Source organism: Ziziphus jujuba, chromosome 1, assembly GCF_031755915.1.
Source record: "Ziziphus jujuba cultivar Dongzao chromosome 1, ASM3175591v1".
Lineage (NCBI taxonomy): Eukaryota > Viridiplantae > Streptophyta > Magnoliopsida > Rosales > Rhamnaceae > Ziziphus > Ziziphus jujuba.
Genome location: NC_083379.1, coordinates 2,367,687 through 2,391,638, shown reverse-complemented (window position 1 = coordinate 2,391,638; position 23,952 = coordinate 2,367,687). Strand labels below are relative to the sequence as shown.

General features: G+C 32.0%; 1 protein-coding gene across 9 annotated transcripts; it reads right to left on the bottom strand.

The window, feature by feature from the left end:
• Positions 1-661: 661 nt before the first annotated feature.
• Positions 662-21,752, bottom strand: LOC107429495 (calcium-transporting ATPase 8, plasma membrane-type). Of its 9 annotated transcripts, none has more exons than XM_048477687.2 (36): positions 21,388-21,749; positions 17,680-17,770; positions 16,822-16,967; positions 14,889-15,005; positions 14,767-14,806; positions 14,249-14,358; positions 14,019-14,150; positions 13,803-13,892; positions 12,645-12,714; positions 12,124-12,194; positions 11,963-12,046; positions 11,783-11,860; positions 11,635-11,706; positions 10,879-10,962; positions 10,729-10,811; positions 10,536-10,644; positions 10,385-10,440; positions 9,973-10,015; positions 9,726-9,809; positions 9,356-9,493; positions 9,184-9,249; positions 8,997-9,095; positions 7,766-7,876; positions 7,252-7,422; positions 6,072-6,131; positions 4,831-4,995; positions 4,599-4,715; positions 3,660-3,758; positions 2,928-3,065; positions 2,719-2,819; positions 2,421-2,466; positions 2,199-2,333; positions 1,590-1,697; positions 1,421-1,512; positions 1,159-1,265; positions 662-1,070 (listed from the first exon to the last, which is right to left on the bottom strand). In XM_048477687.2, the coding sequence occupies exons 3-35, from the start codon at positions 16,960-16,962 to the stop codon at positions 1,163-1,165; spliced, it is 3,213 nt and encodes a 1,070-aa protein (XP_048333644.2). In that variant the 5' UTR covers positions 16,963-16,967; positions 17,680-17,770; positions 21,388-21,749; the 3' UTR covers positions 662-1,070; positions 1,159-1,162. The 9 variants fall into 9 exon arrangements, with proteins under 9 accessions (XP_048333644.2, XP_048333631.2, XP_048333654.2 ...); XM_048477674.2 differs by having other exon boundaries at positions 16,822-16,970; positions 21,388-21,748; XM_048477697.2 differs by lacking the exon at positions 21,388-21,749 and adding an exon at positions 18,943-19,572.
• Positions 21,753-23,952: the final 2,200 nt, after the last annotated feature.

The window sequence follows — 23,952 nt, the reverse complement described above, 5'->3', positions numbered from 1 at the left end:
CAAGACCCATCTAATTTTATCTACCTAATGGGATGAAAGTGGTGGCACGATTACACTAAAAACACTCCAACCAATCTTGATTAAAAATATATTAAATATATATGTATATTTATATTATGTATAAAGACTATGTGACTTTCAATAAAATTATATTTATGTTAACAAACAAATAAAAATGTATATATATATATATATCAATATAGCTATATATATTTTTAACGATATTTCTTTAATAAAATATATTAAAGAGGTTTCTTCTATCACCTATTTTGATGAGGCGATGCGACAGGAAACCAGGAATGGTCAATAAAATTGCTCTACTTCACCTTTTCAAGCAAAGAAAAATAAAATAAAAAAATTACATCGCACGGTTTTTTTTCTTTTTTTTTTCTTTTTTTAAGGAATTGTAAGCCCACATAACAAAACATATATATTTATTTTCCATAATAAAAATTTTTTCTAATTAAAGTACAGCGAAAATTATTGTGATAAAATACACAATATAACCAAAACTTTGGTTTTTTTTTTTTTTTTCCAATATTCTTATTAGGGGAATTCCAACACAAATAAATAAACAATGTTTTCCCAATATCGGGAATAATTCATCCATTCAATTAAAATAATTATAAATTCTAAAAATTTAAAATATGTAGCACACCCATTTCACTTGAAAAATATAGCACCAGGAAATAATACAAGCCTCAAGCATTTGTTCAAATAGCATTTTCTATGTTAAAAAACAAACTTCTCTCCACACATATCCACTACGTCAAAGAAAATCAAAAAAGCACAAATCAATCTTCTTGAGTGGTAAAACTGCACATTAGTAAAAAGCAGTGCAACAAAAAGCTAAAGTAACTTTTCCTTCAACCCCCATTCGATAATTTTTGTTAGCAACTCCAAATAAAACAAATGCACTAAAAGGGGGTTTTTCTATCACTAGATTTGCCTAATTAATCAGAGAAATATATTGAGATCAGTGTGAATATACACATGAAAAATGGAACGAAGGAGAAAACCATCGAAACCGAAAAAAATTCTTATCCGGATCTTCACCTGCGGGAACTAACCTGAAAGAAAAAAACTGAATGTCAGACCAACACATTTTAGAATACATAAAAGGAAACGTTGAGGAACAGAAGGAAAAAAAATTCTTACTTCTTTATGTTCTGCGACAACGAATGAAGTCCACGCAGTCACGAAGGTACATGCTTACAGGAGTTTTTGGAACGGGTATCAGTTTCCCAACAACAGCAAGAGGCCAACTGAGAGAGAAAGAGATGTCCAAGTTACTGAAATGGAAAGTTAAAATAGAAGATAGATGCCCAGATAAATGGATTAAGTTGCGGAAGATGCAATAGTACATCATTGCAACTATGCTACGAGCTATTTCAATGACTTGATTTTTATAACACCAGACCTGATAACACCAATAATGGCAGCAATCAGCCACTGCTTCCAGTTCAGCTTGACAGTCGAAGTAAACTTCCCAAGAAACTCGATTATAATGATCTAGCAAACACGAAAAATGTAAGCAAGTGCAATAAACTGTAAGCAACCAAAAATAAATTAATTGTCATTTGTCTCACCTGCAGTACGAGAGTTATTGCGACTATTCCCATAAAAAGATAGTTTTTAGTAATTCCTTTGAATATATTGTACTCATCTGGTTTCCGAGCATTAAACTCATTAAATATCTGCAAAATTAAATAGATAAAGCTGTCATGCCTAATGGCGAAGGAAAGACCAACCAAAAACAGTCTTGAAATAATGCATTCTCATCCAAAAAGGAAAAGACCCCATTTACGATTAATGGCTACTTGACATGAAAAAATTTCTACGGAATAGTAAAGTTAGATATAGAGACCATGCTTTTGTGTTTGATAGTCAAAATTGTTGTGGGGAAGCACTGTGAGAATTGAGGTTTCTTAGGCAAGAAGATTTAATTTGTACGAGTTGGCTCGTAAAACCTCCTTTACTGTCATTTTTTTTTTTTTTTCCATTTACCAACAATTACAAATGTATTGCATACAATTTCTATTTAAGCCTCAGAACTACCAGGCATTTGTTTCTTGACGAACTTAAAACATATCGAACAAAATTAACAGAAAGTATAAAAAACAACTATGTTACCCCACAACCAGTAAAACAGATATTGGTTTAATCAACTATCAATTGTACTTGAGCTAAAGACTTACTTGACAAAGGACAAATGCATTGAATATCAGGGTATTCTTCACTTTGGTAGCATGGTTGCTATTATCGTGTTTCAAATTCAGTAAACTCTTCCCCTTAAAATTCAGGACAAGCAGAACACTAACTTGGTAGAGAGCCTGAAATAGCAGCCAAATAATAATGTGGATCAATATAAAAGACAACTGAAACAGATTGAGACTACTTAAATAAGAAATCAAGTTTACCTGGAGCAGCAAATTCCTCCACATGATATTTGTGATAAGAGGTTCACTGGTAAGCATAGAGATATCAAAAACACATTTTACATGAAAAGAAAAGAAGCAAATATGGAAGCCAAACATGATGTTTTTGATAAGTGAACTCAAATAAAAGACAAAAAAATCAGAAAGTGAACTAAACATAAATGTTATAGATAGAACAAGCTACAGTTTTCAAGATAAAAATTTCCATTAAATAACATGTTGAGGTTAATGTCCCAGATTAGGAGAAAAACTGCAGCCAACATCATAGTATAAGCCTCACCTTCGACCAACTGGAGTTCTGTGCATCAGATGATCAGTTGGAGGTTCAGTAGCCAATGCTAATGCTCCAAGAGTATCCATGATAAGGTTAACCCAGAGAAGCTGCAAAAGCAACAACATAAATAGAAATCTACAAGGGCACTGCACACACACACACACACACAGACACACACACACACACACACACACAGAGCACAGTACAGCACAAACCTGCACGGCATTTAGTGGTACATCACCAGAGGAGACAGCAGCAACAACATTTATAATAAGTGCTGCAACATTAACAGTAAGCTGAAACTGGATGAATTTCTGAATATTTGCATAGACGGATCGCCCCCATCTAACAACCTACATCCAGTTGACAATTCCCAAAACAAGAAAATTCAGCTTCTCGAAACTATATATACCAATTCATCAAAGTCCAGCTCACAACAATCTTTAAGAAAAGCAAGGAAGAATTAAAAAACATGAAGAGCATCAGTTCAGAGACCATATGATAATGTCAATATTTCTTGCAAGCACCTATATCTGTACTATCGTCCTAATTTGGAATTTTATACCAGTGTATGCTCTTATGGTCCAAACATCACGAATCAGGCAAAGGCAGACAGACAAAAATTAAAGAAAGAGCTAAACAGTTAAAAATCAATTTTGTTTTTATCAACCATCCACTGGCAATATACCAAAATCTATCCACTCACAGTTCTTAAAACAGACTACATATATCAACCTCATTTCTGATCATATATACCTACAGCCAAATACCGTCACACTCATTCCCTTACCACCAGTGTGAAAAATTAACAAGTTAAATTCACAATCTTTTTTCATGAAAAGTTCATTTTTGGTTCTCTCCTAAATTATTTTTTCATCTTCAAGCTTATGCATACAGTAAAGGAAAACAAATAAAAGAGGAGGGTTTTAATATACAGAAGGACTAACCTTTACAACCGAAGCAAAATTATCATCCAAGATAATTATATCTGAGCTCTCTTTTGCAACCTCGGTTCCTTGAATACCCATTGCAAGACCAATGTCCGCCTAAGCTCCAAAGTAAGATAGACAAAGAAATAATAACATAAAATCAAGAGTAATCATCAATATAATTAGAAGTTATAAATCCAGAGATTGCAAAAGAAGAAAAAAGAAATACACTTCATCTCATATTGGAACTCCTACTTGACAATTTCATAGCTTCAAAGAAAACAAAGTTTATTTATTGACAATTCACATTTCACTATGCCCATTAAGCTTTCCAGAAATTCCCCTTTCTTCAGGTACACACAAATTCTAAAGCACTAAACAGTAATAAGGTAAAGATATATAGACAACAATTGCCTTCATAGTTGTGAAAATAATATTATTCATTTTTTTTTTTTTCTTTTGCATAAATAGCTCTGAAAAATTTATAGGAAAGAAAGATAATATAGAATGGAGGGATTTTATGGTTTGCATTACCCAATCTGTTATCCTTAGTCCGAAATAACCAATAGAGTACATAATCAATCATTCCAAAGCCACAAATAATTAAAATGAAAGGCAGACAATGACATAATTGCTATCTATAAAAAAGTACATTTAACAACGAAACTATTTTATTTTTAACCCTCTCAAAATGCTGACAAGATGGCATCATGGAAATAGACGTGCGATTCAAGACATATAAACATGCATAAACACATAGTAGAATTTACCTAGTGGACGTAGAAGAGTTTCACAAGGAAAATGGCCATTAAATCATATTATAGTAGTAATGACAATAAAGGAACTCAAGGTAATGGTGGAAACAATTACAAGAACTAGATAAAGTATAAAAATAAAAAAATAAAAAAGAAAGTAACAGATATAGAAGAGAAGAGCCAAGAGCAGAAGCTATTTTACCTCATGTAGTGCAGGAGCATCATTTGTACCATCACCGGTCACCGCAACAACGTGTCCCTTTTTTCTCAATGCTTGTACAAGTAGAAGCTTGTCACTGGGAGAAGACCGTCCCATTACCTATATAATGAAGAAGGAAATAATACTACTTCAAGTGACCAGTACAGATTAATCATTGTAGGTGCACAGCAACAATAATAAATGTGAACGGTGACATGCAGAAACCAAATCATACCGAAATTTTCTCAGCCATTTCTTCTCTTGCAACATCAGAAAGATCACGAAAAGCTTTGCCTTCAATAAGATTTGGCTCTTTGGCTTCCGCAGCTGAAGCAAGTATGCCACATTCCAAAGCAATAGCTTTGGCAGTTTGAAGATTGTCACCTGTAACCATTCGTACCTATGTGTGCCAGAAAAATTAATCACACTATTAGCATTTCAATTACCAGTTTTAAGTTTTAAATGGAAAGAATAAAACAACCTTATGCTCTACAACCCGTCTGAATTTCTATAATCATTATAGATAGCATGCAATAATTCATTTGTTGAAAATAACATAAAGAACAAAACAGATGTTAAATTTGTGATAAGATAAACCAATACGTTTAAATAATTTCTTTTTCACTTCTTACTTTAATAAAACTGTAATTTAATAAGAAAAAGTAACCCAGTACAAAAAATTAAAGAAAATGAAAAAGGCACAAAGAAAATAAAAAGATTAACTGAATCACATCCTTCTGATTTAGCAAGATCAAAGATATTGGGATATTGAAGAAAATGTCCCTTAAGATGCCAAAACTAGATTAATCCCATAATATCCTCACAACTTGACAGTTATCTTCAAAAACCCTAGCATCTATTTCCAATCATGAAGATAAAAAAAATAAAGCTACCATAGACAATTCCAAAGAACTACCTTTTTAAGCCCTCCAAAAACAAAAACAAAAACCACCATTCTATAACAAAAACAAAAACAAAAACCACCATTCTATTAAATTAACATTTACAACCACTTCTCTGAGCTACCCAACTTTCTCAAACTAATTTTAATTAGTCCTATTAACTATAAAAACAACAGTATGGCACATTCAACACAGTCAAATTAATTCTATCAACTTGCAAATGCATAATTAACCAAGTAGCCACACACAAGCAGCTAATCCCCAACATTTCATTTGTTTCTACTCTAAAAAAAAGAAAATATATATATTTAACATGCAGCCACTCAGCACTACAGCAAATAAACAGAGGACGTTTATTGCAGTCAAAAGAGAAATATGCAAATAGATTGCTCAACTATAATTTTTCTTTGTATAATAAATACATGCAGAGAAACACGGTACAACGAATATCAAACAGAAAATAAATGTTGAACATGCAGCATCCACCACCCAGCACTACAGCCTTTTAGGTGTAAATTAGCATTTACTGGGTTTCCCCATCATAAGCAACTAACATATTATTATATATCAGTACCTTAACACCCGCATTTTGGCATAGTCGCACTGCATCACGTACCCCTGGCCGACAAGGATCCTGCATTGCAATGTCCATATAAGATAAAAAAGGCAAACACAAATTTAACAGCATAAATATGCTTGGGGATAATAAGAGGCTCAAAAACTAAAATTAAACATAGCATGCTTTTTTCACATATACTAAATCAAATCTCAAAAGCAAAATCATTGTCTGTGTTTGAGGTGCAGGGACTAATATCAAGAGGTAACACTCAGGACATTGGAATAGAGACAAAAAGTAGAGAGTTGTTACATTCTAAAAGGAGAGAAAGACTACAATAAGACAAGCAACCTTGCTTACTACCATAAGACAAGCAATCTTACTTCATGTAAACTTGGATCAATTACAGAATAACCATTTATACTTTGCAGTATAATCCAATCAAAACATTCAATTATAGCAGCAAAATCTCTGAAATATAAGTTATTCATTGACCCCTTTCTCTAATAAATAAGTTAACAATTATAGCCAAATTACAGCAATATTACAAGAATGCAACATTACATGATATTCTCACCAGTCAAAGTTTATCTTTAAGCAAAAATTCATTTTCCGATTTAATTTTTCTAATAGTAAAGATCACTTTATAGAGGGCACTACAAAAGAGGAGGAGAAATCCTCAAATACAACCAAAAGAGATAAACCAAACAAAATATCAAACCAAATTGTAATTTTTTTTATATATATAGGTAATAAATAAAACCTCAAGATATGATAAATTTCAACATTTTGCTCCTGCAATCAACTTCCATTATCAAAAGGACAAAAATATTCATCAATTAAAAAAATACCCTTCTGACATGGCCATTAGTCCTTTATCCCATATAAGATTTTAAATAACAGTAAAAATGTCTGCGACAAATAATCAAATGCTGTTTATCTGAACAAGATTGGAAACCAATATTGGGAAGTTAATAAAACATTAAATATATTTATCAGCCATACTAAAGAAATTGTAGAAAAATAAAAAAATAAAAATAAAAAAACAGAGAATCTGACAAAGCCAAAACCATTCAAAAATTCTTAAACCTTGGCAACCAAGCTTGAAAGTCCGACAAGCATTTAATTTTTAATTTAGTCTGCCAGTATTTGCATTATTTAGATCACATAGCCGTCTCTTGCTTTCTTGGAGATATACCTTTATACCAACAATAGCAAGTAAAACAAGTTCATCCTCAGGTAATGCCCACACAGATAGCTGTGCTTCATCAGTTGGAACCTTGTCCAGTTCATACGACCTATATGCAATAGCAACGCAGCGCAGACTGCTAGCAGCCATGTCATCAATAGCTTTCTTGAAAAATGTTACCTGCAAACCAATACATTAAAGAATATGTAATAGCGAGTGAGAACCAGCATAAATTGTGTAATTGCAAAAATAACTTAAAACAAAAACACGTTTCCTACCCATCTAATTATCTAATGAAACAAATTAATTTTCTAACTTATGATTTTACCATTGAAATGAAAAGGAGTTATTAAAGATTTAATAATTTTTGTACTAGAGTAATCACTCATACATAGAAGAAAAGAAGTTCAAAAGATAGAACAGATAAACAGATACAGAAAAGAAAACAATCTTAAAGAATCAAAACTATTTAATAACCAATTATCAAAAAAATGAAACATTAATACAAGTTATTTTCTGCAACCTTCTCTTGATCCATGGCTTTGACATCATCATTAGCATCGATGAATCTAGTACATAAGGCTAAAACTATTTCAGCAGCTCCTTTCCAGTGGATGTGAACTTGGGAGTCAGGCTGTATATAAAGCAACATAGAAACCAAACAATAGTAAGGAGCTTATAGTCAATGATTTAGAGAGAGAGAGAGAGCAAAGCCATGGAAGTTTAAGACAGAAGTGGTTGAATGGATTTGTATTGTATCATCCAAATTCAATCATCCACTCATCAAGAACTCATAATTTTCTTATCCAAATATGCACTCTCTGGAGTCTCACTGTGACACTGACAAGCTTTCAATTAAAGAAATGAACATTCAACATACACTGGTGTATATTGACCAAGGTACAAGAACAAGAGATTCCAATTAGTAGCATCATATGACTTATCTAAGAGCATATTATATTTCAGATCGTAAACATGGTAATATCAGAGATGTTCGAGGTCAGATCAAATTGCTATTCAAATGCATTACGCTGATCAAATTGCCAATAATAACACACCATAAAACATTACATCTTGATAACAAATTAATACCATCAACTCCATCCAAGACAAAGTAAAGATGTTACACAATTTTAGAGCACATAGAAATAATCAAATTAAGAAAAATGATAAAAGGAAAAGTTTTCCACAATGAAATAACCCATTTATGCATTGGCCATGCAAAGTTAAACTGAAAAACATATAGTGCTTACCAGATGAATTCAAGTCAGTAAAACAATATTTGGTTTACTTTAATTTAATTTTGTGCAACATCAATGTACATGTAATTCCGAAAAGCCATTATGGTATTAATATTTTTCCATTTAGTAATAAAAACAATAGGATAACCAAAACTTCCATCCTTACTATTTCGAGTCTGTTAGCCAGTGTTTGTTTGGGTCTATTATCTATAAATAGTTCATTCTGCACGTCTATTCTCTATAAATAAATAAAAGAAGGCAACGTAACTGTATAAAGTATGAAAAGCAAGTCAACGACAAAAAGCATCTGCTATAAGATGATGGATGGGATTACTTAAAACCCCTTGTTTAGCGATGAAAAGAACCTTATTACTGTAAATAAAAAATGTTTGTCACCCCAAATTGAAAGAAATATCATCCTAAAGATGTGCATAAAACCTTAAATATAAAAGGTCCTCTGAATTAAAATAATGAACCATATAAATATGGACACTGATAAATACAAGTAATTACCAGTTTTACTGCAACACCACCTCGTTTCTTCTCTGAGCTAAAAGGAAACACATGAAGGATTGAAGATTCTGTTCTGACAGCTTCATAATTCATTCCCAGCTGCAAACAATATATCAGTGACAAACACTAACTTGGAAGAAATTACATCACCAATAAGAGATAACAAGATGAACTTAAAAGGACGAACCTTGATTCCCCAGATAAGAATAGCCTTTTCCGTAGGTGATCCAGAAACCTCCACTTCACCATTGCCCTACAAATGACAAGCAGAAGCAGTTTATCACAACCATGCATGGTTAAACCATGCATATTTCAACTACTCGCAAACTTCTTATGCAACAAAGGTTATGTCAGCAAACCTCAGGAATAAAAACACCGCCATTTGAGTTTTGTGCAATGCCTTCTTTCACTAGAGAAGCTAGTTTTGGAGACAACTGCGACTTGTTGTCAGCAGGTTCAAGTTTTTCCCCACCGGCATAGGCCTCAACAACATTCATCTACAATTAACCAAAGAAAAATACCATTTGAGAAGAGAGAGAGAGAGAAATTGTTTATAAGATCAGGAAAAAAAAAGATATTGCCCTTGCTGCAGCCCTTCACTTCTCAAGCCGAAGTAGCAGCAAGATAATGCATTACATGAAAACATATATTAATGTCAGTGCCATGTTTAGATTATCAATAATTTTCCTTCTTTTTTTCCCTCTTTTAGAAAAATGTAGAATAACATGCCTGATTTAAAGTTAAGGTTCCAGTCTTATCACTGCAAATGGTGGTAGCAGAACCCATTGTCTCACAAGCAGAAAGCCTCCGCACCTGCAGTTTGACTTCCATTAAGTACATAAAATAAATATTTGGGCCTTAAAAGGCATACCATCTTCAAGATCTAACAAAGCCATGAGCAGAAACATTCATCACATACCAAGCTCTTTTTATATTTAAATAGAAAAATTCATTTCATTAAAATAAAACAACATACCAATGCCCTATCTACCATCATTTTTCTCATCGAGTAGGCAAGGCTGTATCATAGTCAAGACAAGAAACAAAGTAGGAGAAAAGAATTAGAATAATCAAGAAATATTAAAACAAATTAGACGAACTTAAGCAAATGCTTGATTGATCTCTGATATTCAACAAAGCTCACAATTGTAAGATGTGGAAGTTTGCAAACAAAAAGGATTATGTCAAGTATAAAAATAATAGTTGTCGCTAAGCAGTTAATTTTCTAATTTAGACATAGTTCACATGACCAAAATAATATCTAAAAATGTTTCCTGAGCTGCAGTGAACGTTACACAAACTATTTTCTGAGAACAGCTGCAGATGGAAACGAAAAGAAAAAAAAAAAAAAGAGAGAAAAATTTACAAAAAACATTAGGCTGGCTTACGTTAAGGTAACAGCCAATGGGAGCCCTTCAGGCACTGCAACTACTACTATGGTAACCTGAAATTTACAAATATCAGGAATAGTAACAGAGATATCACATACGCATGTATACACATAATACATAAACAAACATTTGATAAAAGTAGACATACAGCAACAGTAACGATTTTAATGGCTCCATCTACCGCATCGCCAACTTTGGTCTGGCCTGCAACGAACTGCCTAGTTCCATCTGGATCTCTTGTATGGCCAGTGAAGTATCTATCGAAGTTTCAATTACATTAGTAGACCGACAAAGGGAGAGCGACAGAGATGGGAAGATTGAGATCACTAGACACTATTTACCTAACCAAAAGGACAATTAAGACAAGGAAAGCTACTCCAAGCCCAACAATTCCGATGAAAGTTGCAACCCCATTTAAGCGAACCTATAACATCATCATCAGTAACACATTGCAATGCAAACTGCCATTATGAATAACAAAATCAACAGACCTGCAAAGGTGTTTCTTCGCCATTATCTTCTGATATACTAGCCATAAGCAATCCCCACTCAGTATTAATCCCAACACTGGTTGCCTGAAGAAAACATAAACCATGAATATTAGTTCCAACCCAAGCATGAATCCAGCAAGAAAAGCAGGAGAGATCAATAGACAACAGTGCAACAAAATTTAAAAAAATTCACAGAAAAATATCTAGTAGTGATGCTAACTTGACAGACCATGACAAGTTATAGACATGCAAAAACTTAATCATAACATACAAGCATCTTTTGTATGTTACAACTACATAATCTCAATTCCTCTCCAACATTATACTCCCGCATCATTACATGAATACTATTGTTCAGAACAATTTCAAATTTTGATTGGAAAAAACATCAACTGAAAGCACTTTTAGACCTAAGTTACCCAACAAATGCTGATTAAAAATTCAAACTTGGTAGGTCATCAGATTATAACAATTACAACAGCATTGGAATCCACATCAATGTTCATGGCATGACCATTTTTTGTGTTGCAACATTATGTTTCCAATACAATCCGAGTTCAAAATATTATACACTAAATATATTATATTGCATAAACAAACCAATTTTTATGAAACTAAATTGAATGTATATATTAAAATAGTGGATTGCGAATAGACTAAATAGAAACAAAATCACCATACAGGAAACATATGGAAAATAGAAAACTGTATAGAGAAACAAAAACAAGATGAATAAAACAAAACATAAAACATTACCAGCATTGTGCCTCGACCATCTGCAACTTTACATCCTGACATAAGAAATGGTTCCCTGGAATCCTTGTGAACCTGCATACATACCCTTAAGTACAGAGAATATAATGGTATCATCACATAAAGATTGAAAATAAGGTATGGGGCTCACAATCTTGCTCTCTCCAGTCATGCTGGATTCATCAATTGCAAGTGAGTGACCAGAGATTAGGATGCCATCAGCAGGAACCTAATCGGTGAGAACAAAAATAAATAAATAAACAACCTATAACACCTTTGACATGCAAAATGTAAAATAGACAGCAAAAATGCACAAAACGAAATCACATACCTGATCACCAATATTAAGGGGTATGACATCACCCACAACAATATCATAAATCGAAACCTCAACTGTTCTACCACCTCTAATGACCTGTAGACACATCGCAAATAAATAAACCCCATGACGAGAGAACAAAACACCACAAATATGGTTCCAAAGAAACACACCTCCAAACGTATATTTCTCTTCTCATCATTTAAATTTTGAAACTGAAGAGATTGTCTGTAATCACTAATGGCTGCAAAGGTAAGAATAGAAATGGGAAGTACAAAAAAATCAATAAAACACACAGGCCCTCCAATAAAAAGAGAGAAGTAAACAATTAGAAGAAAATTGAGACCCAAAAAAAAAAAAAAAAAGGGAGGTTGTAAATTAGAAACCACAAGTAAAGACTGGAGTCATAAACTGCCTTACGTTTCATGCAAAATGATCTCTGACTTAGAAAAATGTTATTATAAAATATAAAATACATATTTGCCCTATGTAATAATTGATCCACTTAGATTACACACCATGGTCTAATCTACAGAAAACTTCCCCCAAAAAATCCATTTCATAGCATTTTGTTAAAAAGTAACATAAAAAAATTAAATGAATTTTCAATATTCTATGGTACCTACATAACAGAAAAAGCATATTATGAAATTAAAATTAAAATAACTGTGCAAGTGATATTTCCATAAAATACCTGTAACAACAATGACAAGAATAACTGCAAAAGCAATGCTCCCACCATCGTACCATCCCTCCTTTATGCCCTATAAGTTAAAGTACAAGGAGCAAATTCTCAAAATAGGTAAGAGATAAATTGCTCAGATATTCAACACAAACAAGTGTCATTGATAGATCAAACAGCTAACCAATAATTAGAATCAAAAAACAAAAAAGAAAGAAAAGAGAGATCCACCAGCTAAGAGCAAGGACAACAAACTTAAAAAGGACAAAGACCTAAAAGTGCTTGATAAATGAAAACTTTTTGAATTCCAGAAACACAGTTTCTTCATTTGTCTCCATGCCCCTTTTTTATTACTAAACAACCATATTCAAGTAATTCCAAAATTTTTGCATGACTACTAAAGTATTCGCAGTAGCAGAAAGGCACAAAGAAAAAACAACAAATTTACTAAAAAATAGATGCAAAGAGCTACTATGCAACTGCTGCAACATAACTTGAATTTCGATCACAAACAGGTATCAATGACATTCTAATAAGACATAAAATTAGATATGAACACGATTCCTAAATGTGTGCATGCCCATTCATAACCAAATTTTCATGACTGTTATTGCATGTAATGTAATTAAAATATTACTACATATATAATAAGGTGATAAGGTAAAGAAGTACAGATGTGCTAAAAGCATATTGACATTTTCTAAGTTCTAAAGGTTTCCCTACTCCTACAAACTTAAGGGACATCCATACTGAAAAATGCTACGATAAGCATGGCACATATATAATTCCGATCACAACATTAGACAAATCTTTACATTACGCTGACCTGCAAAAGCCTGAATTTCATAAGTATTCACAACAAGATCCTTTAAAAGCGACACAAGGAGTTTCAGCCGTATAGATGTCTCTTCTCAAACATCATGCATCAAGGCCCTCACAGCATACACAGTTTGAACTAAAAGGCATATCTTCATACAAATAACAATTTTTTGCTTCTAATTGTAACTGATTACTTTAGTAAAAGAAGAAAATATCTTTACAAATAACCTAATAAAGCAACAAGCAAACAATATAATCCAACAAAAGTAGATTAGCAAGAGCTTGTTATCATAATTAATGAACAATCTCAAACAGGTAAAGCATCAAACCACTATCCACTGCCCAACTCACCTCCGTCTTTATACCCAAAGCCAAAGATGCCACTGCAGCTATCATTAAAATTATCAAAGTAAGATCTTGCCAAGCTTCCCAAAGAAACATCTGTGAGACAGCAGAAATCCAACTACATTACAACAACCCATACCCAGTTCTCTACGCTGTTCTTTCTTCTCTGCTAATATTCAATGAAAGATTAAATCAGAAGTTGGAGAGTTCATTAAAACTAACCCAAAAACTCCTCCCTTTTTTTCGTGGATATGTGTTTGATCCAAATGCATTTCTCCGCTTAAGTAAGTCGTCATCACCTCCATTAATTCCCTTCTCTAAGTTTGCTTTTAATAAATCCGCTATCCCTTTAACCTGGTGTACAGATACAGCAAAAAAAGAAATATTATGCATGGTAATACCATTAGACACAACAAAATAAAATAAACATATATGTTTTGCAGTGAACTTGCCCCCCCATATTGCTGTAGAGTATGAAAATCATGATCCCTCGTAATTGAAGCAAGCTGGTCTTGTCCAATTCCCAAATCACCACTGGGGGTAGGAGGTGGTTTTGCAGCTCCTAAAAGTTGAAAGCATCAAGCATACAAAACATAAGCAACCTCAAAGCCATTAATAGACAAAATTCACGAGACAAAATACAAATAAATGCACAATGCCATAATGCCAAACATAATAGGGGAAAAACAAATAAAAAATTATTCAAATGATGAAAACATCTGCAATAATGCAACAGCTTTCAACAAAAATGTAAATAAAAGATGCTCTGTATAAACACCACATGATCCTGCTGCAAAAATAACATCAAGGCAAGAAAACTGCAGACAGACTCATAGCACCATTTACAACCAGAATAAATAATATCAAAGTACCATTCTCTAAAATAAAAATAATAAAAGCACGTCAGTCTAAGTTGTAATATGATGATAAGACTTGTTAAAATTGAGGGTGGTAAACTAAAGAAAAGTACCATTCACTTGATCTCCAGCTTCTTTAAAAAGATATGCAGCCTAATCCAAAAAGAATCACGGATTAGAACACAAAGATTTGACTTAATCAATTCAAGGAACATTTGAAGTTGAAATGCATTACTCTTATAGCTTGCGCATGTGCTCTGATCTTCCCTAGAGTTTGCTTCTTCTCTTCTTCCTTTTTCAGATCTAAGGTGTACCGGAATCGACGAGAAGCATTTAAAACAAGAGCCGCTTGCTACATTTTAAGAAATCTAGATTAGCTCAAACATCGATGGGACAACAGAACAAGAAGACTCATAACTTTTATTCAACTAACAGTAAAGCAAATTATGAAACCAGATAGAATTTTCAGCGATCGGCTAACCTAAAAATAAAGAGATATGAAGACCAACCAGGCAATAGTGCCACGCACATTGAGATTAAATATGCAAATATATCAAACATGTAATAACAAGAAAACACCAAGATGGATCATGGAAGATGAACTTGCTGTGTCAACTGTTGGATCAAGAAACCATTAATAATTTGAAGAGTATGTTCTGGGCTAGAGAGAATACTGAAGACAAGCTTATTTGGTTGGGGGACAGATCAGGTAGTTTCGATGTCAAATCTGCATATGGACTTCATTTCTAGGGAGGTGGGGATTATTCCCAGTGCCGGAGGGTCCTGTGGAAAAGCAAATTACATGAAAGGTTAAATTTTTTCCTGTGGAAGTTGTTAAATGGTGGGCTATCAACTAGAGCAACCTTGGTGAATCGAAATCTGAAAGTGGAATGTGTTGATTGCCCACATGGATGTGAAGAGCACGAGAACAAGGTCCATCTATTTTTTTTTTTTAGATACGCTGTTGCGAAATTCTTTTGGAATATCAGATGGGAGCCATTCCAAAGCAATGATATTAATACTTTCATGGAAATCATTTTTAACGCTTGTGATCTGTTACCACTTCATGCAGAGGATACAGATGACTTTATTTTGTTTGCTGCACTTGTTCTTGATCAAATTTGGGTGTATTGGATGGTTATGTTACACCTTTGAAAAACAGGTTTACAGAGTACAAAGCATCTCAACAACACGAAGCAGAAGCCAGATCTCTTTCCTTCAGTCGGATGGTCCCTTCTTTGTGAACCAGACCTCGAGCAGGCTTTATTAAGTTCAATGTTGATGCTGCAGTTCCAAAGAATGGCATTTTTGGTGGGTTATTTGCAAGAGACTTTTAAGGGTTATGTGATTAAAACTCATGCTTTCAGAAAGTTGTGTAGCATCCCCGATGTCACTGAGGCAATGGCAATCTACAAAGCGATGACTGTGGCTATCAATGAAGGTTGGAAGCATGTTTGTTGTGAAAGCGACGCAAAAGCTGTTATTCAAAGCTTAAACAACCGTAGTTACAAATCCTTACACTGGTCTGCTGTACATCTGTTGTCTAGTATTTTTTAACTTTGTCCTCTTTCTGATTCTATTTCTTTTCCAAATGGGTGTCAATAGAAGTGACCACCTTGTGTGTCAATGGGCGGTTAATCAGAATGTAACAGGGTCCTTTAACCCTGAACAAATCCCATCTTCCTTTGTAAATTGTACGATTCAGGAGAGAGGCATCAGTGCTAGCTTCTGAATCTGGGCTGTTTCTTTGTGTTGCCCTTTTTGGTTTGTAAAAACCCTTATTTCAGCAAAAATCATTTTAAGATTCACTAGATACTCTCTAATGGCCAAGTTACAGATAACACCTTCGCAAAGAAAACGATTATTGTGCATAATTTCACAATTTAAAACATAACAAAAGCTGTGGAACCAAAACCACTACAAAATGGAGCATTGAAATGAGATCAACTAGAGAGAAATTACAACACAGGGATGCAAACACCATAGCAGGCACAATTACTTAAAAAACCATAAAAAGCCAAGGCAAAGACAGAGATATGATGCAGATGTACACGAACCATTAATAGAACATTGAAGAAGTATTTTCACCAACAAACAATAAACATAGAATCAAAATTGCAATGAACTTATAACAATAGTAGAATTACTAGACAATAAAATAAACTTACCCTCCACCGCTTGAGGCGCTCTACGGAAGCATACTTGGGATTTGGGATATCGAAAGGGCTTGAGGACGACTCGTCCTCTTCTGGCTCCCTTAAGCGGCCGCTCCCAGCCTCCAAATCGGTCGGCCGATGGATATCACTCATCGTTCCTTCTGTCGCAGGAGAGATGGCACCGTCAGGTTCCTAATCACTCCGTTCATAACTCATCTCTAATCAAATCTTTAAAAATAAAAATAAAAAAACTCACTCGCACACACTCTCTCTCTCTCTTTCTCACACATACACACAATCAACTGCCGTATTTTCTCTGCAAATTTTTCCACTCATGTTTATCTCCAGAAGAGTCCTCGTTCAAAATTCTCCACTACTTCAAATCAACCCTTTCTAAACCAAATATACTTTTTCCCTTCAAATCCACGGCAAATCAAAACGACACAGAAAGTGACATGGACTCAAAAACAGTTTCTTACTTATTACAGCCGCTTTTCACCGTTTCACTCCCTTCAAATTCATTTTACCCTTTCTCGCACTTTCCAAAACAGTATCGATCACACAATTTTTTTTTTTATTTTTTTTTTACTCGGAAAAAAATACCATAAAGGGCAATAACAGTAAAAGTAGATCTCAGGGCTACCGCTCATGCGCAGAAAATTTTTATTTTCTTTCATTCCAAATAAACAAAATGATTAAAAAAAAAAAAAAAATCTCAAATGAACTACTTTTTTTTTATATCTTGAGCAAAATTTGATGAACAGCAAAATAATAATAAAATATGAAAGAAATCGATTAAATAAGTCGCGAAAAGTAGAAACAGAACAAAAACAAAGAAAAAGTGGCTAATATTATATTATCATATAATACCTTCAACGGCCCCACAGTAGAATTTCTGGGCGTCTTTGTTGCTCCACCGCGTCGTTGCTCGCTGAACTTTGACTCCAAGACCAAAATATCACTGTAAAAGTCAAGAATACTATAAAATCTTGCATATATATATATATATATATTTGGCCTCTTTTTTTTTTGGTTCCCGTTGCAAACATGCAGTAAGCGTGAACTTCCAGAGAAAAAAAAAAAAAAAAAAAAAAAAAACGTTATTTTAAAATTTCATTTACAGATTGGACAGCTTTCCAGACAAAAATTAAAAGAGTGGCCGGTGTGCCTAGAATATAAAGAATTTTTATTTTTTTATGGAAAAAAAATAAAAACTGAAAATGTTGTCGGTAGGGGAATTCGTTGGGCAGTGAAAAGGTGGCACGTTGGGTGATACCTGGCCGGTTTTGGTGGTATGTATCCTTCTTATCGGGAACGTGCTATCTTATCATCGATTTCTCTGCTTTTCTCAGGATTTTTTATTATTCTTTGAAATATTATGGATGGGGTTAGTTTTTACATGCACTTTGTGTGACTTTATTCAAAAAAAAATTTAAAAAAAAAAAAAAAAGTGTATAATGACTCCTTTAAGCTAACGGATGGAGATATAAAAACCAAATTAGTTCCTTAAAATAACTCGTTAAAGCTTTCTCCAAATAAAAAAATAATAATAATTGTTAAACCCGTTTAACGCATAATTAAAATAAATAAACAATAAATTTCATAATAACAATAACGGTTCTTAGCTTATTCGACTCTCTATATACAAATCCAAATACTAACATACTGCCAATATTTCTGGCAGGTCTATAAAAATATTTCTATATAAACGTGGATACAAAATATTTGTTTAAATTGAAAAACATTGTCAACCTTGTGATCATGTTTATTATCTCGATTTGCTCACAAAAATTGAGTGACGTAAATATATAAAACATCCCAAAAATTTTTGATAACTTGCTTTCGATATCATATACATGATCAAACAAATAAATACGTGTACCACTTATAAACACTAGAAATCAAGAAAAATGAATGTATATGATGAAGACCTTGAAAATGACATTTGTATATAGGAGAAAAAAGACATTTATTCTAAGATAAGCAATTTAAATTTTATAACCAATAAAAATTAGTGTTATGACCCCCTATATTTTATAACAATATCTAATTATTAATTATTATATAAAACTCACAAACATAATAATAGAGAGGTGAATAGAAATTTGAAGTTTCATCAAAATAGAAAAGTACCTTATAACATATAGGCGAACAAAACTTTAAAACTTTGAGGCTTCATCGAAGTAGAGAAGTACCTTGGATGGGGAAACAAAGTGTTTTCCAAGTAAAAAAAGAAAAAAAAAAGAAAGACCATAAATGAATGTGATGTGCATGGATGGGAAAATGAGGAGGTGCCAGCAATGCATGAAGCGTGTCAAGTAGAAATGCGAAGGCAAAAAGTAAGAGCTGAAGATGCGGTGACACAAGGCACATTGAAATGCAGGCCAAGCGTCGCCGACGATTGGCATGTGGCAACTCTCACACGTCAACAATATTCCAAACCAGATTCATATTGTTGTTCCAATCGCAGAAAAAGAATCAAACCAGATTCATTTGAACTCTCACCATTTTAAAAAGTTGAAAAAAATTCATATAAAAATCATAGCAAGAGATTCGTGGTGTAGCATAAAACTTGACAGTTCCTAAACCCTAAACACATGTAAACATCCAATTGAATCTCAAATATTAAATATTATATAACTATAGTGTTAATCTATCTTTAAATAGCTCAAGGTTTTTAGAAAAGCATAAAAAATCGTGAAATGGTAATCGAACGCATAAAATTATCGGATCTACATATGAAAGGAATATTAATATTAAATAAAAATGGGACGGCTTTTTCGCATTCATGTCCTCGGCATATATACCATGCTGAAGCCACAGCAGTTTTTTTCTATGTTAGGAATAAAAGAATATCATGTAATTAATTAATATCCAATTTGAGAAATGTTCATAGTGGTACTCAAGTTGAAATGTCACTCTCTGATGCATAATATTTATAAGAGTTAAAATGACCAGCAGCGAAACAGAACACAGAAACGAAAAAGTAAGAAACAAAATTTGTTATTAAAAGTGTTTTGCGGGTTAAGATATCTAACATATACTACTTAAGAGTTAAGACAGTAAATCTTATAGGCTTATTAATTAGTAGGCACAACAAACTTTTGAAATTATTTATTTTATTTTTTTTTTAAAAAAAAGGTTGATGAGTTTGTTACGCAACAAATTATTGCAATATATAAGGTGCGTGACGTGGAAGACAGGCAAAAGCTATCGATGAATTAGCTCCGAAGTCTTTTCCATATAGAAAAGTGCAAGCATCATGCAATTTCATAGAACATGCACAAGCACATGATTATGAAAAGCAGTATTCATCTCTCTCTATGTATAGAATCTTGTTCTCCCAATAAGCATGTTCCAAAAATTTTATAGTAGAAAAACATAGTAACATCTTAAATGCTTTAGAACAATACTTTGATAAATGATTTAAAACAAAAAAACAAAGTAGGAAAGTGATAACTCAATTTTAGTATTTGCGTTCATTTTGTTTTCCATTAATATATAACTAATAATTTCAAAGATAGAAAATATGTACTATATTATCATTCAATAACTATATGTGTTGTCTCTGGGAAGATATATATACTCTAGCGGCAATATCCACATTTTTTTCTATGTAAAGTCTGAGATTTTTAATCACCCAATGATCATTTAAAGGAAAAAAAAAAAAATCTATGCGTGTTGGAGCAGGTGCCTAAGTTTACGTAGTCCAAAATTTACGATTAAAAAAAAAAAAAGATTAATTTTATCATCAAGTACTAACTCCATTATATTCAAAAAAAAGAGTACTAACTCCATTACTTTCCCAAAAAAAAAGAAAAAAAAAACAACTCCATGGATTCATGAAGATTATTAAAGTGGGATTATATATTTACTTTGGGCATATATCATAAAAACGTTCATTTCGCTGGTCGATCCATTTTTCTTAAAGTGTATACATATTACGATCGTGAATACGGGGTTTGAACAAACAGGTCAAAAGGAATAAGAAAACAAATAGTAAAAAAGAACTCAAATGCTTTTGCATGTTTTGAAAATTAAATAAAAGACAAAAATTAAAATCTTGGTCAATGATATCTTAAAATTTTCAAACGAAAATTGCGGGAAAACTGAGAATGAATTTCAAAAATTCCGGAAGACAAAAGAAACTGCCAAATTATTTAAAGCGTGATGGCAGCCACGAAGACTAAATGCACACCGAAAGCACCGCCGCCGACCGACCGACCGACTGACCATTGTGTAAGCCAGATAATAAGGAAGAAAAATAAATAAACAAATTTAAATAATTCTCTGCTCGCATAAGAAAATACGGCAAAATTTGTTCCTAAATCTAATTTTTAGTTTTAACCCCCCAAAAAAAATAAAAAATAAAAAACAAAATTCACATGGATTTCCTCACTGTATTCAGACCCCTCTCAATAAGAATATAACATGTATTTGGATTTCTCATATGGTTTTTGAGTTTTAATCATCTTGGCTTTTCAATTTGAAAATAAAATATAAACAAAGAAAGAGAAAGTATTTTTTTTTTTAATGCATGAAAATGAAAAATGAATAGGATAAAGATCAATGACATACCAATAAATTGTTAAAGCTTTGCAGAAACTTCAGACAGCAGAGAGTGTGGTTCGAAGAGCAAATGTACTGAAGAATACCCACGGCAATAAATCTTTTACATGCAGAATCACAAAGAAGATCAAAGGATTGGATGAGATGTTTTTCTTCTTCAACGACCTTGCTTGCTATTTCAGCCAAAAAAACCAATGTTCAATGTTCTATAAGAATTTGCTTGACCATGTTAAAAACTTCAACTTTCAACCACTCCTATTCCTACATCAGATGCTTAGCTTTTGATGAGAGAGACAAAAGAGTAGTGATTATGAATATTAATAACTAAGTTTTGGTTATGAAATTATATACTTCTCCTAGTGATACCAAACTTAAACTCTACACAAAGGTGACTCTACCAAAAAAAAAAAAAAAAAAAGAAAAACGAAAAAAACTATTGATAAATGTTCTTTTCCAATAAGAAAAGAACCAAAGTAAGTATGGAAGAAATTAAAACTAGAAAGTAGGAAGTTATACTGCACTGTTCTCGGTCACGGTTAACATATATCTACGTTAATTTACATGTATTAAGAAAAGATACAGACAAATTCACCATAAAAAGAGTAGAAAGAGACAAATTCAAACTCAAATGAAATCGCACAAAAGAAAGTAAAAAGGAACCAAATCTCCCATTTTTTTTTTTTTTAAGGTAAAACTAAATAGTTTTGGTGGGCCAATTTAATAGCGATGAAATAAGTATAATTCTAAGCTTTTACGTAACAGGCCAGCGTGTCGTGCTCATATAACAGAAATGCATGCAAAAGTAGTACTAACAGCTAAGTCCTTTTGACCAAAAAAGAATTAAAAAAAAAAAAAAAAAAAAAAAAAAAAAAAAAACTACCAAGTCCAACAAATATATCCAGAAACGGAAACTCATATTTATTTTCCACACATGGAAAATATGAATTATGAGTACGAATATTTGTAGCTTTTATACAGCTTTCGGTTAAGTTAAAGAAAATCAGCCAAAATATTCCTTGAGAAATTTTGCCTCTTAATACTAAAAGAATATTGTCTTTTTGGTGCTTGAAGGAAGGAATATAGATGAGAGATGAGTCATTTATTTTTATTTTTATTTTTTCCTTTTTTGGTAAAAAGGAATATAGATGAGGCTTGTAGAAGGTGGTAGTCGACAATCGGAAATTAACAAGAATTTTTCTTTCTTGTATTTTTTCTTTGGCGAAATTTCTAGGCAGCTTCCTCATTATAATTTTTTATACAACGAATTAATTGTCTTTTTGGAAGCTGCAAGAGAAATACTTTAATTTATTGCTTTTCCATAATTAATTATATTTAATTTGGTCTTTTGCTTCTTTATTTCGGTAAACATCTGGAATTGTACGACTCGAGTCTCCTTCACGAGGTGGACATTGTTTTTTCATGTAAGAAAGTATTAATGTTTTATCCCAAAAAAAAAAAATGTAAGAAAGTATTAATGGTACGAATGGTATGAATGAAAGGAGATTTTTAATTATTCTTTGTAATTAGATTTTTTCATCATATTAAAAATAATTATTTAAAAAAATATATTTATTAGATTTATCTAAATACACGGTTAAATTGATTTTCTATTTTTAAAGCAAATATTGCAGATTTTTTTTTAAAATAAATTTTTTCACAAAAGTTAATTGTTTAAAAAAATTAATAAAATATACATAATTAATCAATAGCTATAAATAGTTTTTATAGAATATGTTTATAGAACAATTTTAAAATCAATTATATACATTTATATTATCTAAATTTAAATAATATCAATATCTATTTTTTATAAATATAAATCATATTTATCGTTAAAAATGTTTTTATTAACATATATTAAAATTACAAATATATATTTCTTAAAAGAAAAAGTTACATATAAATATATATATGTATATATATATATTTAATAAGTGTTAAAGAATTATTACTTTCTAACTTAGATTTTAAATTTAAATTTAAATATTAATTATTACTATATTTAACGATTAAACATTTACTAAATAAATGTTATTTAAATAAATTAGGATAGATATTTACTCTATTAGTTCTGATATAGTAAAGATATAATAAGAATCTTATAATAAAGATAGCTATATAACAAATCATATTATCTAAATAATGAGATATGATTGGTTTTTTTTTTTTAAATAAAATCTAAAAGGAAAGTAACAATCCTATTAAATTTGTATAGCACTCACTAAAAATTATTATAAAAAAATTAATTGAATATTTTTAAATTTAATTTATGATTTATTTTTCCTTATATGACAATTAACATAAATTCATGAACTCCTTACCAAATTAAAATTCTTTCTTCTATATATATAGAGAGAGATACAAAGTTCTAATATTATAAAAACTTGCTCAGAGACTTACAAAAATAAATAGATAAATAAAAACATGTCATATCAGATTTCACTTATATAGGAAAAGAAAACCCACAGTTTAGGTTTTATTTTAAAAATAATCTTCTTCATAAATCGTCACAAGATTTTCACCATTTAAAAATTTCATCTATCTATGTAATTCAATTTTGTTTTGGTCATCCTC